Raw genomic sequence first — 14714 nt, 5'->3', positions numbered from 1 at the left:
GACCATGTTGTCTTTATCCTCTTTTTCATTTTTATATTGAATCCTTTTTTCACTATTTAACATGAAATTCAAACTGACACTTTGCTCCATTTGCTAGCTCATGCTGATCTTTTTTATCTGCAACCAAAAATGTACTTATTTATATCCTCACCGTTCCATAAATAAGTGTGAGTACAACAATGAAGCTGGTAGCATAATGGCTGCCATTAACTTGGTTGCTATCATTTACCATACAGTCCATTCTTTGGGGTGGTGGGTGTTGTGATAATAGTTAAAGTCTTTACCTGACAGATACAAGGTACAGGATTTGAGTCTGACTTTTGGTTATTGACTAGGCTTGTAATAGTCTGAAGAGTGACAGCCTACTATTTACCTATGAACTTATATCAGCACTATATCGGCTTTCAGTTATATCTAGTCAACTCTAGGCCCCAACATGTTAATCCAGCCATGCAATTTAGCTAAGCATGAGGGCTTTGCAAGTCTTCTTGAATACTCCCTGTATCTGCTCAGTTTATAGCATGCAGCTCTTTATTTTCCTGAAAAGCAGCTGCAGGTTCAAAGAACAAACTGGTGAGCAAAATCCCGGTGGTGTGTAATGGTTGTGTAAGTACAACTCTAATGGGAATATGTTTAACTTTCTGATAGTGGAAATATTTTCGGTTTCATGGAAGTGAGACAAACTACATTTGATAACAAAAACTATGTTCTGTTACTCAAACCACAGCCTTAGAACTTTTTATGACCAAAGATAACAAATTGAATGAATCATTCCAGCTCGTGCCATTGTTAAAGTGAGTTATTTTAAATGAAGCATAAGATGAACATTCAGACCACAAAACTGAAACTGAACTTATGAACATTGTCACTAATTAATAATAAAGGCATTTTCTGTGTTTGATATAAGAAATGTGATTGTTTACATTACCTTACCAAACTAATTAATTGTTTTATACAGTAGTATGTTGTCTTATTGGTTTTATTTACTTGTGTTTAATTTGTGCTATTACTTTTCATATTCTGTTTTTTAAAGTGTATAAGCCCATCAAACTGCTAAGATTCGGTAGTTAATTTTAATATTTATTCACTGTCTTTGTTTTACACATTGTGGTTATAATGTATACCTTAAATTTTCACAGCATTTTAATGCTTGCCTAAAGACGGCAAGGACAGGATTAGGGTTTCCTTCACTGAATAACATCTACAAATATATGAAAGTATCTGCATCTACAAACATATGAGCACATTTTGTATTAAAATGTGAAGTCATGTTTCATCAGTTTATTTTCTTAAATATTATATTGCAAATGTTTATTGAAAAGCAAAAATATAAGTTTTGTCGAGAACTAACTGCCTAATGAGTAAAGACACACAACATGATATAAAATCTCAAAAAAATATTTTTGTTCATTTTCAGAGGAGGAATGATTCAAACTTGTGAACAGTACCAGTTTGTCCACCATGTTCTGAGTCTCTACGAAAGAAAATTGTCACAAACGGTAAAAGAATGAAGCGCTGCCTCATACGTTATGAAACCTAGAACCAACTGACTGTAAAAACTTCTGGATACAGTCTTGATGTGGTAAAAGTACGGTCCTTCTCAAGTCTTACAGAAAGAAGTATTTTTAGTTCACTTTTGCCTCATACTGTTCCAACATTTAAGAACTGAAATATCAGTCTTCACTTTGTTTACAGACGATACCATTCACCAAAAATATTTGTATTCTTCACAAGGCATACATTTCATTCTGCATTTGTCACAGAAAATCTGTGATCACATACGGTTAACAATTTCATACCGTCTTCTGTACATGACACGTGTCAAACATTTCATGCAGATACATATGACATATTGTTTAAGTCTGCAATTCTGCCACTTTATTTTGTCTTTTTAAAATTATCAAGAATCTGTGTCAAATATATGTATTTATTTATGTAATTATTTATTTATAAATGTCTAGTCAGCTACACTATGCTACTGAAATTCTCAACAATATCAAAATAATACTTCCTGTAGAAGGGCAGATGTCAACAAACACACCTACAATTGTCAGAGCTCATATATAGAGAACCATCATTTCTGCCACAACCATATCTTCTGCAAACAGTCAAGCAACATGCGTTGTAAAAAATAACTCTGAGAAGTGGAGAGCATCATAGATTTTTCTAGCAGAGCATATTTTATAATTGCTGTACTTCATTTCGACTGTCCATATGAGAATTATTTTGCACAAATGTTTTACTTACTTATTTTTCTTTCTTCCCTGAGAAAAAATGTAAATTAAAAATGCATTATGACATCAGCAAATTTCAACACAGACTGAAGACTACATCTTGGAATGGAATGTGCTTTACAAAAGTTATGTTGTCTAAGCAACTGTGTAATATGAAAAATTCTGCATCCTTTTTCAGGCTGGGCTGTGTATCACTCCTTTTCGTGTGCTGAGCCCATGATGTCATGGGCAACACAGAAACAGTTTTATCTAATACCTAGGTCTGCTTAACTAGAAGGGGCATGTTAAAACTAAGATTCTCTGTCACTGATGTTGGTGATTATTTGATATTTAAGTGATGCTACAACTTTTATAATTAATACTACTTAATGGTGACCTTTGCTATGCTATGGACTGCTGTGCAGTTCAATATATTGTTTTTCTGTTAACAACTTAAATATTTAGAAATGCTACATATTCAAATTCTTGGGCCTTGCTGTATTGCTTAGCATAACAAAATGATACTTGTGTAGGGTAGAAATACTATGAATAAGTAGTTAAAAAGGAGTGGGGGAAATGCTGCTAAAAGTGTCAATATTTCCTAGAGACAGAAGTCATACGTTATTCTTCAGTGTTTCAAATGTGATTGAGGTTAAGGTTTAAATGGGGAAAGGGGTTATTATCTTATTAATTTCTGATCATTTCTTGATATCTTTTCAGTAAGTGTTCATTAAGTGTGAATTGTTTTTGTTAACATGTAAGAATACAAATGTGCTAAAAAATCTTGTCCTACATAAAAATATATTTTTAATTGGTAACTGTAGTCAGCTGATGACTTTAGTAGCATCTCCATAAACAACTCTAAAAATGTAAGGGTATTTAATTCCACTGCTCAAATGAGCAAACATTTCAGCTTAATAACCATGAAGATATTCTTATAACTACACACACAGAAGACAGCATTTGTTTTAATTGTTGATGTCCAGGTTAGAGAGAATGCACAGTGCTTTCAGTCAAGTATAAAAAAGTGTGGAGATAAAAAATGTTGAAATATACTATAGCATTTTGTAAAATCAGCTGAAAGTGAAATAAAACTACTTTACAATAACATTGTATTGCACTGAAATTCCTTCCTTTAATGTGCAGACATAGTTTAGCAGACTACTTCAAGGCCTAGCCCAGATGCCCCAGAACACTGTCTGGTTGAATGACTTCCCCAAAGGCATACAGAAGTCAAATGAAGAATGAGGGAATGAAGCTGTCTACCACAGGAAGCAGATTGCAAGCTCATATTCTTAATCCTCTGGACTACAAGCCCAAGTCTATTCTATCATACCAATTTGACAAATTAGCTGGATTTGAAAACCCTGTTGTATTAGTTTGTGAGAACTTAGTACTACAAATGATACTGCAAAATATAAACATGAAACATGATAGCTGATAGTATTTCTTCTGTAAACTGGTCATATCTCCTATCAGTCATCATTGCTCTTCTAATCCTTAAGAAAATGTTGCATGGCCTTTCTGACAGAGAAGTATATAATTATCACCAAAGTGTCCTTTAGGATATGTATATAAAGTACAGCTGTATTGCTACAGTTAGTTAAAAATTTTAATGTCCAACAAGATCATACATACAAAATATGAAACATGTATACTTGAGGTTAATAAAGTTGCAGGGATTTATCTCCAGAATGTTATATCTGCATCTTATGGTCCCATGTACTGTTTTGGCAATGTGATCTAATTAAATATTTCTATTTGCTAGAAAGATTTTTCCATGAGTTATAACAATACATATACTATCTTACACTGAAAGTGCAGTTCAGATATTTCACTGGCATACTACCTAATAGTAATCATTTACCCTTCAGTTCTACTTTTAAGTAGTGTATCAATCTTAAAAAGTCACCTAAAAATTAGACAAGTCAAATGCTAAATATGTGTAGTACAGAAATGTCTAGTTCATTTACTTTTAGACATTATATAATCTTGTTTTTGTAGCATGACACAGAAGCATTAAAATGTTACCAGTCTCATTGCAAGCTGGCAAGTTTAATTTGCAGTAACTTCTAAATTCAGAGATTACTTAAAAAGAAGACATGTTGAGTGCAGCTTGTAATAGTTTTCAAAAGATAGATGTTATGAATTGTTAGTATTTTTTCTTTTAAAGGTGCAAATTAACACTCTGGGGCTAATTCCAAAAGACTCGTGCAGTCACCACGTACATAATGTAAGCCTGTTTACAGATAGGCCTTACCTAGTAGTAAGTCACTTACTCTGACAGCACGTCTTTCAGAATCAGGGCAGACTTACATTGAGAGCAAAACTTTTAGAATCTGTCCATTATGTGAATTCTGATGACAGATTACTTATCAAGCAGTTAAAATAGCAGTCTGCCACCTTTTAATGTTTTGATATAGATATCAGCTTGTAATATCTATGTTGTTCTAGTAAAAAATGGTAAAGTGCTCTAATACAGACTTGATACTTGACTTTGATTACCTGCTGTTTGAACTTGCATGACACATTTATTGTTGCAAGTTACTTGCCAGAAATACATAGTTAACAGAATAAAGGTCATAAAATGAAATCATATATAATGTGGTTCTGTGAACAAAACCACATTTATTTATTGCATTCTTCCTATGTGAATAATTGTTTAAGGGATGATTGAACAAATTTCTATACTTGAACAAATTTCTATACTTGAAGTATGGAGAGCAGAAAACTGTTACAGTTGGTATTGCCCAGGAGAATGATGACCTTAGAATTAGAACAGTAAAATAGGGTATGTAGGGGAACAGTCCATATATTGGGGTGTAGTGGGTGAGGATGTATACACAGAAAGCTCCATTATGTTCATTTTTCTGTAGTACAGTAAAACAACTAAACTGAATCATTGGTCCCAAGACCGCATTTTCATATTGTTACTGTGATACAATCAGTGCACTTTGCATAAACCAAAATTCATTATGGTGGTAGTGAATAATTGTAGGATATCAAATACAAATATACAAATTCTGGTGCTATCTGTTATTTAAATAGATGCATCGGTATTATTGCTTTCAACTACTGACTGGTCTCAATTAAATGACGTATAATGATATGTCAAATGGAAATTAATACTTTTAAAACATGAGATGCTGAAGTAGTGGCAGTGTTTTGTATCAAGTACCTATGAATCCAGAGACTACTTCTTAATGCTGTTTATATATACTTTCAGGGTTGCTGTATGGGACACTGTATATACAATACCTTGCTAACCCACTAATCAGGCTAGTTTGTCATATAAAACAGTTAAATTACAAACTTCTGCCATTTCATACATGTCATATTGTATATAATTGCACTTCAAGGTTTGTCTTTGTGAAATTTTGGGGCTCATGTATCATAAAGTGATTACAAAAAAAGGGTACAAAATTGGAATGTAACTATTTATACACAGCAGCAACAGAACTGCCCCAAATGCTGTTTAAATGAATGTTCATTATAGACAATGCAGGTTTTAGTTTGCAAAAATAGTGTTTAAATGAATGCTCACTTATTAAACTGTAGAAGATACAGGTTTACTTTGCATCTAAATGATGACTCGTTTAAATTCTAAAAGACGCAATATTTTTTTTTGTGCATCAGTGACTGTAGCATGTATATTATAGCACATGCAAATACAGTGGTTAAAGAAGTAGTGAAAAAGAATGCAGTTAAAAAAAAACTAATTTTTCTAAATTCATAGATTCCATTGTAGAATGTAAAAGTATTAGAATACTTGTGAAATGTATTAACTATAGTGTTGCATTTCTCCCCATGCCATCATTTTTCAAATTCTTCCAAAAACGTTTGTCTTAAAATCCCAAAAACACACACCAGGCACAGTGAACTCAATGTGGATTAAAAATATACTACAAAAATGAAAAAAACGTGTTTGCCTTGCTCAGAGAAATCCTTAAATGAATGCGTAAGCCAAGGCAAACACTCTTTTTGCATAATGTATAATGCATTATTGATAGTACTAAGTTTCTTTCTGTGCAAATATTCAAATGTTCCTATGTGCCTTGTGACATTTATGATTGGTAACCTTTAACATCTGTTACAGTGCTGTGTCTTCCTGCTGTACATAGTAGTTTGCTTTTAGGCTAGGCCAAGTATTTTATCATGCTTTAAGCACTAGACCTTTGTTATTAGTCTGTTCCTGTATTTTTGCCTGCATTTATCGCCAGAGTTTCAGTGATGACTCAGTAGTAAAGGGTTGTTTCGGCATTATGTCAGAATTACCACTATTTAACTTATAATTATGTGGCCTGTGTTCCTTCTTTATTCTACAAATTATACTATCTACGGTACTATGTAATATTTCAGACTGCATCTCATGAGAATGCTATGAAACCTTTCTGGTTTTTGAATTTAATTTAATTTAAATTAATTCAGAAATGAAATGACAAAAATACACTACCAAAATAATATATAACATTTTTTCCATATCTACTGACCTTAGGATTGCAGGCGAGCAAGAGAATATGTCAGAAGGCAATAGGTGTTGCACATGCAATCAGTCCTTAATGGGCTGTAAGGCCATCACATGTACACACATGAAATCAATCCTTAATGGGATGCAACCCCATCACATGACGTACACACATGCAATCAATCCTTACTGGGATGCACCCCCATCTCATGACGTGCACACATGCAATCAATCTTTAATGGGATGCAAGTCCATTACATGATGTACACACATGCAATCAGTCCTTAATGAGATGCAAGCCCATCACATGACATACACATATGGAATCAGTTCTTAATGGGAAGCAAGCCCATCGCATGATGTACACACATGGAATCAGTCCTTAATGGGATGCAAACCCATTGCATGACATACACACATGGAATCAGTCCTTCATGGGATGCAAGCCCATCACATGATGTACACACATGGAATCAGTCCTGAATGGGCTGCAAGTCCATCACATGACATACAAACACATGCGCATTCAACTTACCTACTGTCAGTTTGCAAAGTTATCATTTCAACTTTTAGTACTTGAAATATAGGAATAAACCAATGTCACAGACAAAAACCTACATAAACATAGAAGGGGCATGTAAACTCAGTGGAGAATGCACCTCAGCAGGGAGCAAAACAGCTGACCAAAGCATTGTAATACAGCACTGTTAACTGCTGTAACAATGTGTATCATTTTAATCTATTTATTTATTTGTGTATTTAATTTGAGTCTTAAACAGAAAATATATCTAATTTATTTATTTATTTCATTTTTCTAACTGGTTTGCAGAAACAATCTCAGTAGAAAAGTTGCATCATACAAAGTTAGAAACAGTTTTGGAGCCACCAATCTATATAACTTGCTTTTATTTATTTATGAGATGATAGAATACCAGCATTTAGAGAAAAATGGCATAGAACTACATTGTCATTGGGTCAGTTCTGTTTACAGCATATTTTGGCCAGGATTGAAGCTCAAATCCTGAAACTGATATGCAGTAGCACTAACCACCATGCCATCTATTTTTTTATTTTTTTATTTAAATGTGTTACTATAGTAGAACATTTATCGAACAATGAACAATTACAGGGTCAGCCCAGCTAATGAAGTCATAACAGTTTATTTTTACTAAGGCCAGTAAGATTATTGTTCATTTATTGATATTTATTTTACTGGGTAACTGCCCATTTTCAGGGGAATATCCAGGGAGAAAACTCCAAAGATTACAAAAACATGTTACCAACAATAATTTTACACTCTTCAAAATAATACACAAATATATACCGTATAAATAAATATAGCAAACTAGACATTATGTGACAACAATTGGTTAAAAATAGAGGACAATAATTTAATATGTAGATACATTTTAGCCAGTTTAGACAGATTAAAGATAAGTTAGTATAATACAGACAGGAACTGCACTATGAAGTTAGAGAAAAAAAAACAGGTTTATGCCAAATTTAGATAGTTGGGGAGAGAAATGTATTGAAGTAAACAGTGAGTGAAGAAGGGAGTCCTAGGAGGTGAAGGTATGAATAGGTACTTGTTCAAATTTAGGGATAGAGCCTATCCTGTATTTAAACAATAACAGAGACAGATTTTGGCTAGGAAGTATTTCAGTGGTGGTGCTGTTGTTGCGTTGTCGCCTCACAGTTAGACGTTGCACGTTCGATTCTCAGTTAGAGCATCTTCTGTGTGTCGACATGCATGAATGGGCATTCCTTCGTTGAAGGTTGTGTGTTAGGCCCGGCAAGCCAACACGTAAAAATCTACTGCCAATCATTAGCGGACCAGAGTTCCGCTGTGGCGACCCCTAACCGGGAAAAGCTGAAAGAAAGAAAGAAAGATTAAAGGACTGGAGGGAGCATATTTTTCTGGGATTGTAATAAGTTGGCTAACTTTAAAGATTCCCTGCTGACAGCTCTGTCGGGGATGCTGGGTGAGCAAATTGGAGTGACTAGGGAAATGATTTATTTGAGCTATGATACAGAGTTGGAATTGCCTAAACATAGTAAGGCCTTGCTGAGTCTAATTATGATGTCTGCCAAAAAAGCAATAACTGGAAAATGGAAGTCAGTGTCTAAACCAACTTTACTGGAAGTAACAAAGATAGTAACAGAGCTAAAACAACTGGAACTGGGATCTTTAGAAAAAGGTAGGAGTAAATTACACAGGAAAAAAATGGGAAATGTGGGACCACTACATGCAGAGGAAGAAAGAAGGCAGGATCTGAATGAGCTATGTAATGGCTGACTGACAATGACTGGATATATTAAATGTGATGTATAATGTTTGCAGCTACAATTGTGATGGCATGGTTTGTAAGGTATAATGTTTGCAACTGAGATTGTGTCGCTTTTTTATTTATTTTCATTAATATAAATGTAAGACTGTTTATGTCACACACAATAATTTAATAAAGATGATTCTTGTTTAAAAAAAAAGGACTGGAGCGAGTATATTGGCCTGATAAATATAGGTAAGGAGATCCAGGCCTTGGTAATGTGGTACGGTTACAGACAATGCCCAAAAGATTTGATAGGTTTGTGGACAATGAGAAGTTTTTAGTCTTTGGGTCATAAAGTCCAAATGGAAACATAGTTGTATAGAATGGTATTTACTGCTGGACAAGCAGATGGATGCTGGATAACTTTATAGCGGGTAAGATGCTGTGTATGTGTTAGTTGATGGAGTAGTTGTAACCAAAATATATATATGTATAGGATATGGATAGTCAAGAAAATAATATGAGTACATTTATGATTTTTCTACCAGATGTGTCAACAAAGTCCTTTTTAAACACAGTGAGGTGTGTGTGTGTGTCTGTGTCTGTTTGTGTGCACTTGCTTTGATAAATTCATGTTTTGTATAATAGAAAAAATGAACATATGCCACAGCACTTCCAGGGCTGAATGAGAATATTTCTATTTTACTGTTCTAAAACTGACAGCAGCAAAACTGTAATAGTGGATTTTACATATATATATATATATATATATATATATATATATATATATATATATATACACATACACACACACACACACACACACACACACACACACACACACACACACACACACATATATTAAATCTGTATAGCATATAATTATATACATCTATACATATATCCATATATATTTTTTTTAGATTTAATACCAGGTAACACTGGTTTATTATGGATAGTATCTCAAATCTAAGATAGTAAAGTAGTATGGATACTGCCCCCATACACACACACACACACACACACACACACACACACACACACACACACACACACACACACACACACACACATAAATTAAATATATATAGTATATAATTATATACAGCTGTACATATATCCATATATATTTTTTTAGATTTAATACCAGGTAACACTGATTCATTATGCATAGTATTATATTTGTATTACTTAGTTTTGTGAATGTATTTATTTATATACAATGACATTATTGTTTTTAGTAAAATCAAATGTGGTGTTGTTTTAAATAAACACATGAATATGATTGGATGGCACATTTATTTAAACAGGATGTATTTTTTTACTACTTTATTTTGAAGAACTTTTGTATTTTACAAAACAAAAGCGCTTAACCATTAAATCAACCATTAAGATTTTAGATTTTATCTTCCGGCGGTCTCCATCTGATTCAGTCCACATTGCACACACATTTTCTAGTTACTAGTTTGTTAGCATGTGTGTATGCCCATTTGAGCAGTTTGTTATCCTTTTCTATTAACTACACAAAACCAAAGCTAAAAGATAAAAAACAGCATAAAGCCAAAATAATGCCAAGATAATAATTCAGAGGAATATTGTTTTCTTGACAGTGTGTTATCTCAAATCTAATATAGTAAAGTAGTATGGATACTGCCCCCAATTCACACACACACACACACACACACACACACACACACACACACACACACACACACACACACACACATGATGTAAGGGCTTGTCTCCCAAGCAAAAACTGATTAGTTTTAATGGGTGCAGTTTTCAGATTATCCTTTTTTTGTCATTCTAGTTCTCTGTTTTATATGTTTCAGGTAAAAGACCACTGGTGTTCCTGTTGTGAAGCAGTGTTAAGTGGCTAAAGCTATGAACATACAGATAAAACAATTAGATCTAGTCATTTGCTGGTCATGGTGGACCAACTGTTACCCATCCATTCTATATGCTTTGGGAAGAACACAACTATCTTTCTGCACAAATAGTTATGCAGAAAAAGTCTTAAGATGCCTAGAATGAGGGCAAAACTCCATCCACATGGGGCCTATAAATATGTCACTGGATATATAACTAAATACCTATTAGTAAGCATGAGACAATATAAATACACACATGGTCATGAGTGTTAAATTCATTGCAGAGATAAACTAAGTGCTGGTAGGAAGTATTTGCCAAAAGAAAAAGTATCCAAGAATAAGTGATGATGTCAGAATTGTAAAGTACAGTCAGAAAAAATCTATAAAATTATTTATTTCAGAAACAGACACGCTGACTACATGTAATACAATTCCACTGTAGTAAGCAGTAAAAGCTGTTATATTAAGCACTGGTATCACAAAATGAAAACCTTAAAGAATAGGGGTCAGTGGGGACAAAAATCATCCAGAAAGTATCAATCAAGTAAAAAAACAGTAAAAAGAGATTGATTGTATCGGATAGGCTGTATTTATTTATTGTTGAATTTTATAGTTAAATATTTTAATATCTTCAATATTTAAACAAAGGTAGTATATATTATACTTCAAAAGCCGTCCACCTTTCCATTTGGGTATTGGGAATTTGAATTGTAGTATGTTTTATGGCAATTTAGTGAAGGAATTTATTCCACCCTATTTCCTTGTCTTCCATGAATTTTTCATTGACTTACCCAGCAGTGAACTATCAGTTTTTATATTTATTATGCTCTTATATGTTAAGTATAATCCTGTAGCTGAGGACTGCTCCAACAGGTAGACTGTTAGAGCCATACCAGAAATATGTCTGAGTATATAATTAAGAAAGCCAAGGATTGAGCTACTGATATATGATGACAGATGATATATTTGTGATGGTAATGTGCAAAATTGTCATGCTTCTGTCCTCCACTCCCATCACTTTTTTGGGGTGGAAAGTTATGAATTACTGAGGTGTACTGTGTTCAGCGAAATCTTTATCACCTTCTCTCTCAACTGGAATCTCTAAAATGCTGCACAAATGAATGCAATTCACCAAAAGTTTTACTTGTTTGGGATTTCTGTATTTACATATTATAAAGCGATTACTTTCATCTCTAGAGGGACAGTTAAGATTCATGCTCACAATTTTGTTATATAATACTGCATAAGGCTGTAGTATATTATAAATCTTGTTTTTCCCAGTGATCACTTTAAGCTATATGACTGATATATGAAATGTTTAACAAGGTATATGAAATGGGGAAAAAGTATATTGGCATGAAATTGCCAGTTTTGTCTACTTCATGTACAGATTATATTGATACTTCACTTAATGCTATTTTACATTATCAGTTTGATTTTCATCTCTGGGGAGTTGTGCTGTAACACCAAGTCCTGTATTTGAACTGGTTCTAATTTCTAAGTAAGACCATGGCAAATATGAAGCAAACAAGAACTTACTTGAGTGTGCACAGTTCTAATTCAGAAGACCTTCCAAACATGACTGAATTAAGTCTAATGGTTAAACCAGATATCTCTGTTCTAAATGTTGTATATTAGGGAACATTCAGCAGTCGAACAATGTAACTACATAAAAAGTGATATCCTCTTGTCTAAGATTTCTGTAAAAACACATGTATAAGTCTATCCAATGTACAAGCTATTTTATAAATACTTCCATCCTTTTAATATTGAGCCATAATGTATTTGAAGTCTTTCTAATGAGATTTTGTTTTGCTTTATAAGTTTTATAACAGGATATAAGCCTCATAGCTGCTTATCAAAACTTAGCTGAGTGGCTTTATAGTGGTACCATATAGGTTTTCTGGATACTTGGTGTTTGCTGATCAACAAGAAATCATTTCACCCCTTCCTTGAGTAGTGCTGCTCACTTATGTAGTTGGTGTTAGCTTGGGGTACGTTGCTCAAAGATGAGGATGTAGGCATCAAATACCCCCAAGTAAGGATCACAGGTCAAATTTAACCTTAAAAAAGTGTACTTTATTTCTGTTTGTGTGTGTATGTGCGTGTAAAGAGATTATTTTTTTTATTTTATTTTTTTATAATATTTGGAGGAAAGTCACTGAGGCATGCTTGGTGTATTAAGATATAGGGAATGATTCATAGAGGTTACCATAAAGTATACACCTCACAGTAAACTTTTCATATTCATAGACAGCCTTACCATGGTCCTTTAGCACAAAGGCACCCAGCACCATGATAGGCACGCTCTGTGGCCTTGCTAAACTCTACTGAAACATTACATGGAAGATCATATGCTAATTAGCCATGTGCTCTCTTCTGGAACAGGCTGCATAAAGTAACCCAGCCACTTGCAGTAGCTCATGTTAATGAACAAGGCCAACATCTTATGTGCACCCATCTTAGTTGAGATGCATGCCTGGGAGTTTAGTGAATGGCTAGTGTTGGGTGTGTGTGTGTGTGTGTGTGTGTGTGTGTGTGTGTGTGTGTGTGTGTGTGTGTGTGTGTGTGTGTGTGTGTGTGTGTGTGTATGTGTATGTGTGTGTGTACGTACGTGCTTGAATGAATGGTGGTGTGTCAGTGAGTGTGATCAAGTAGGGGATTGTGTTTATGTGTAGAGGGGCTATAATACCTCCAAACTCCACTAGACTAAAGAGTAAATCTTGCAACATTGGACCAAGGGGAACATTAGCCACCAGGGATATGATAATATAGAGTGCTGTAAAGGCACTAAAAAGATTCAAACCCTGTACTCTCTAACCTCCCACATTGGATATAGGATATTAGCCCTCTGCACCACAACTAGACACTAGAAGTAGTGTGAATTAAAGGCACTTATAACAAAAGAGAGAAAGATGAAGTGAGTCAAGTAAGTAAGGGATACTTTTCATAGTGTGCCTTAAAGGCACTTAGAAAAAAAGAAAGCTGGGGTGGTTGGAGAAGCACTAAACACCCGAGCTACCCTTCATTGCATGCCATAAAGCATTAAAAAGCTTTAAACCACATATCCTTCCATCTCATAAAGAAGATGCTGGCCCTCTGCACTACCAGTAGAAACGAGAGATACCATATATAGCATTGCATAAAGGCACTAAAATGCTTCAAACCCTGTATCTCCCCCCCCCACACACACACACACACACACACACACACACACACACACACTACTAGTCCTCTGCAATACCACTAGACACCAGGAATAATATAAATATATATATAAGTGTTAAAAACTAAGTTAAGGCAGCAATGTTTGACTCTACACCCTAAACAGAGAGAACATCAGCAGTAACTCACTATGTTAACTCATTAGTTAGTGTAAGAAGTGCATTTTTTTCATAATATGAAGTATGAAACTCTATTTCATGACAGTGACAGTTTGTAGCTATGAGACACAAGGCAGCAGCAACAGGCAGCAGCAGGGGTGTGATGTAATAATAGGGCCAGACAATGTGTCCTTTGAGGAGGAGGCAAAGTCAGGAGGAACACTAGATAATACCAGGGAGATTTTTATTTAAATATAACTGGAATTCACATAAATATTTAATAGAACAATCACTCTAGCATCAGGATGCACATTACGAACCTTAAGGATAGTGGAACTCTGTCTGCCATTATTGACTAACTGTAAGGATCTGTGATTTATATGAACAGAGACAAAAATGAAAAAAGGAAGCCACAGTAGGCATACTCTTTCAACTCAGGGGCAGTTAAAGGTGTGTGTGTGTGTGTGTGTGTGTGTGTGTGTGTGTGTGTGTGTGTGTGTGTGTGTGTGTGTGTGTGTGTGTGTGTGTGTGTGTGTCCGTGTGTGTGTTTGTGTTTGACTAAGTACATGTGT

At 34.4% G+C, this 14714-nt stretch overlaps 1 protein-coding gene across 2 annotated transcripts in view; it reads left to right on the top strand.

The window, feature by feature from the left end:
• The window catches only part of PTPN5 (protein tyrosine phosphatase non-receptor type 5), a 772658-nt gene extending 769337 nt beyond the window's left edge, over positions 1-3321 (top strand). For both annotated transcript variants that reach the window (XM_044082854.1, XM_044082853.1), the window contains one exon: positions 1418-3321. In XM_044082854.1, coding sequence (XP_043938789.1) covers positions 1418-1511 — 94 coding nt within the window. In that variant the 3' untranslated portion in view covers positions 1512-3321. The remainder of the gene's footprint in view (positions 1-1417) is intronic.
• The last annotated feature ends 11393 nt before the right edge of the window (positions 3322-14714 follow it).

This window comes from Protopterus annectens, chromosome 9.part0 (genome assembly GCF_019279795.1).
Source record: "Protopterus annectens isolate FY-2018-M chromosome 9.part0, PAN1.0, whole genome shotgun sequence".
Taxonomy (NCBI): Eukaryota; Metazoa; Chordata; order Ceratodontiformes; family Protopteridae; genus Protopterus; species Protopterus annectens.
The sequence above is the reverse complement of the archived record's forward strand: the minus strand, read 5'-3'. Positions and strand labels throughout refer to the sequence as shown.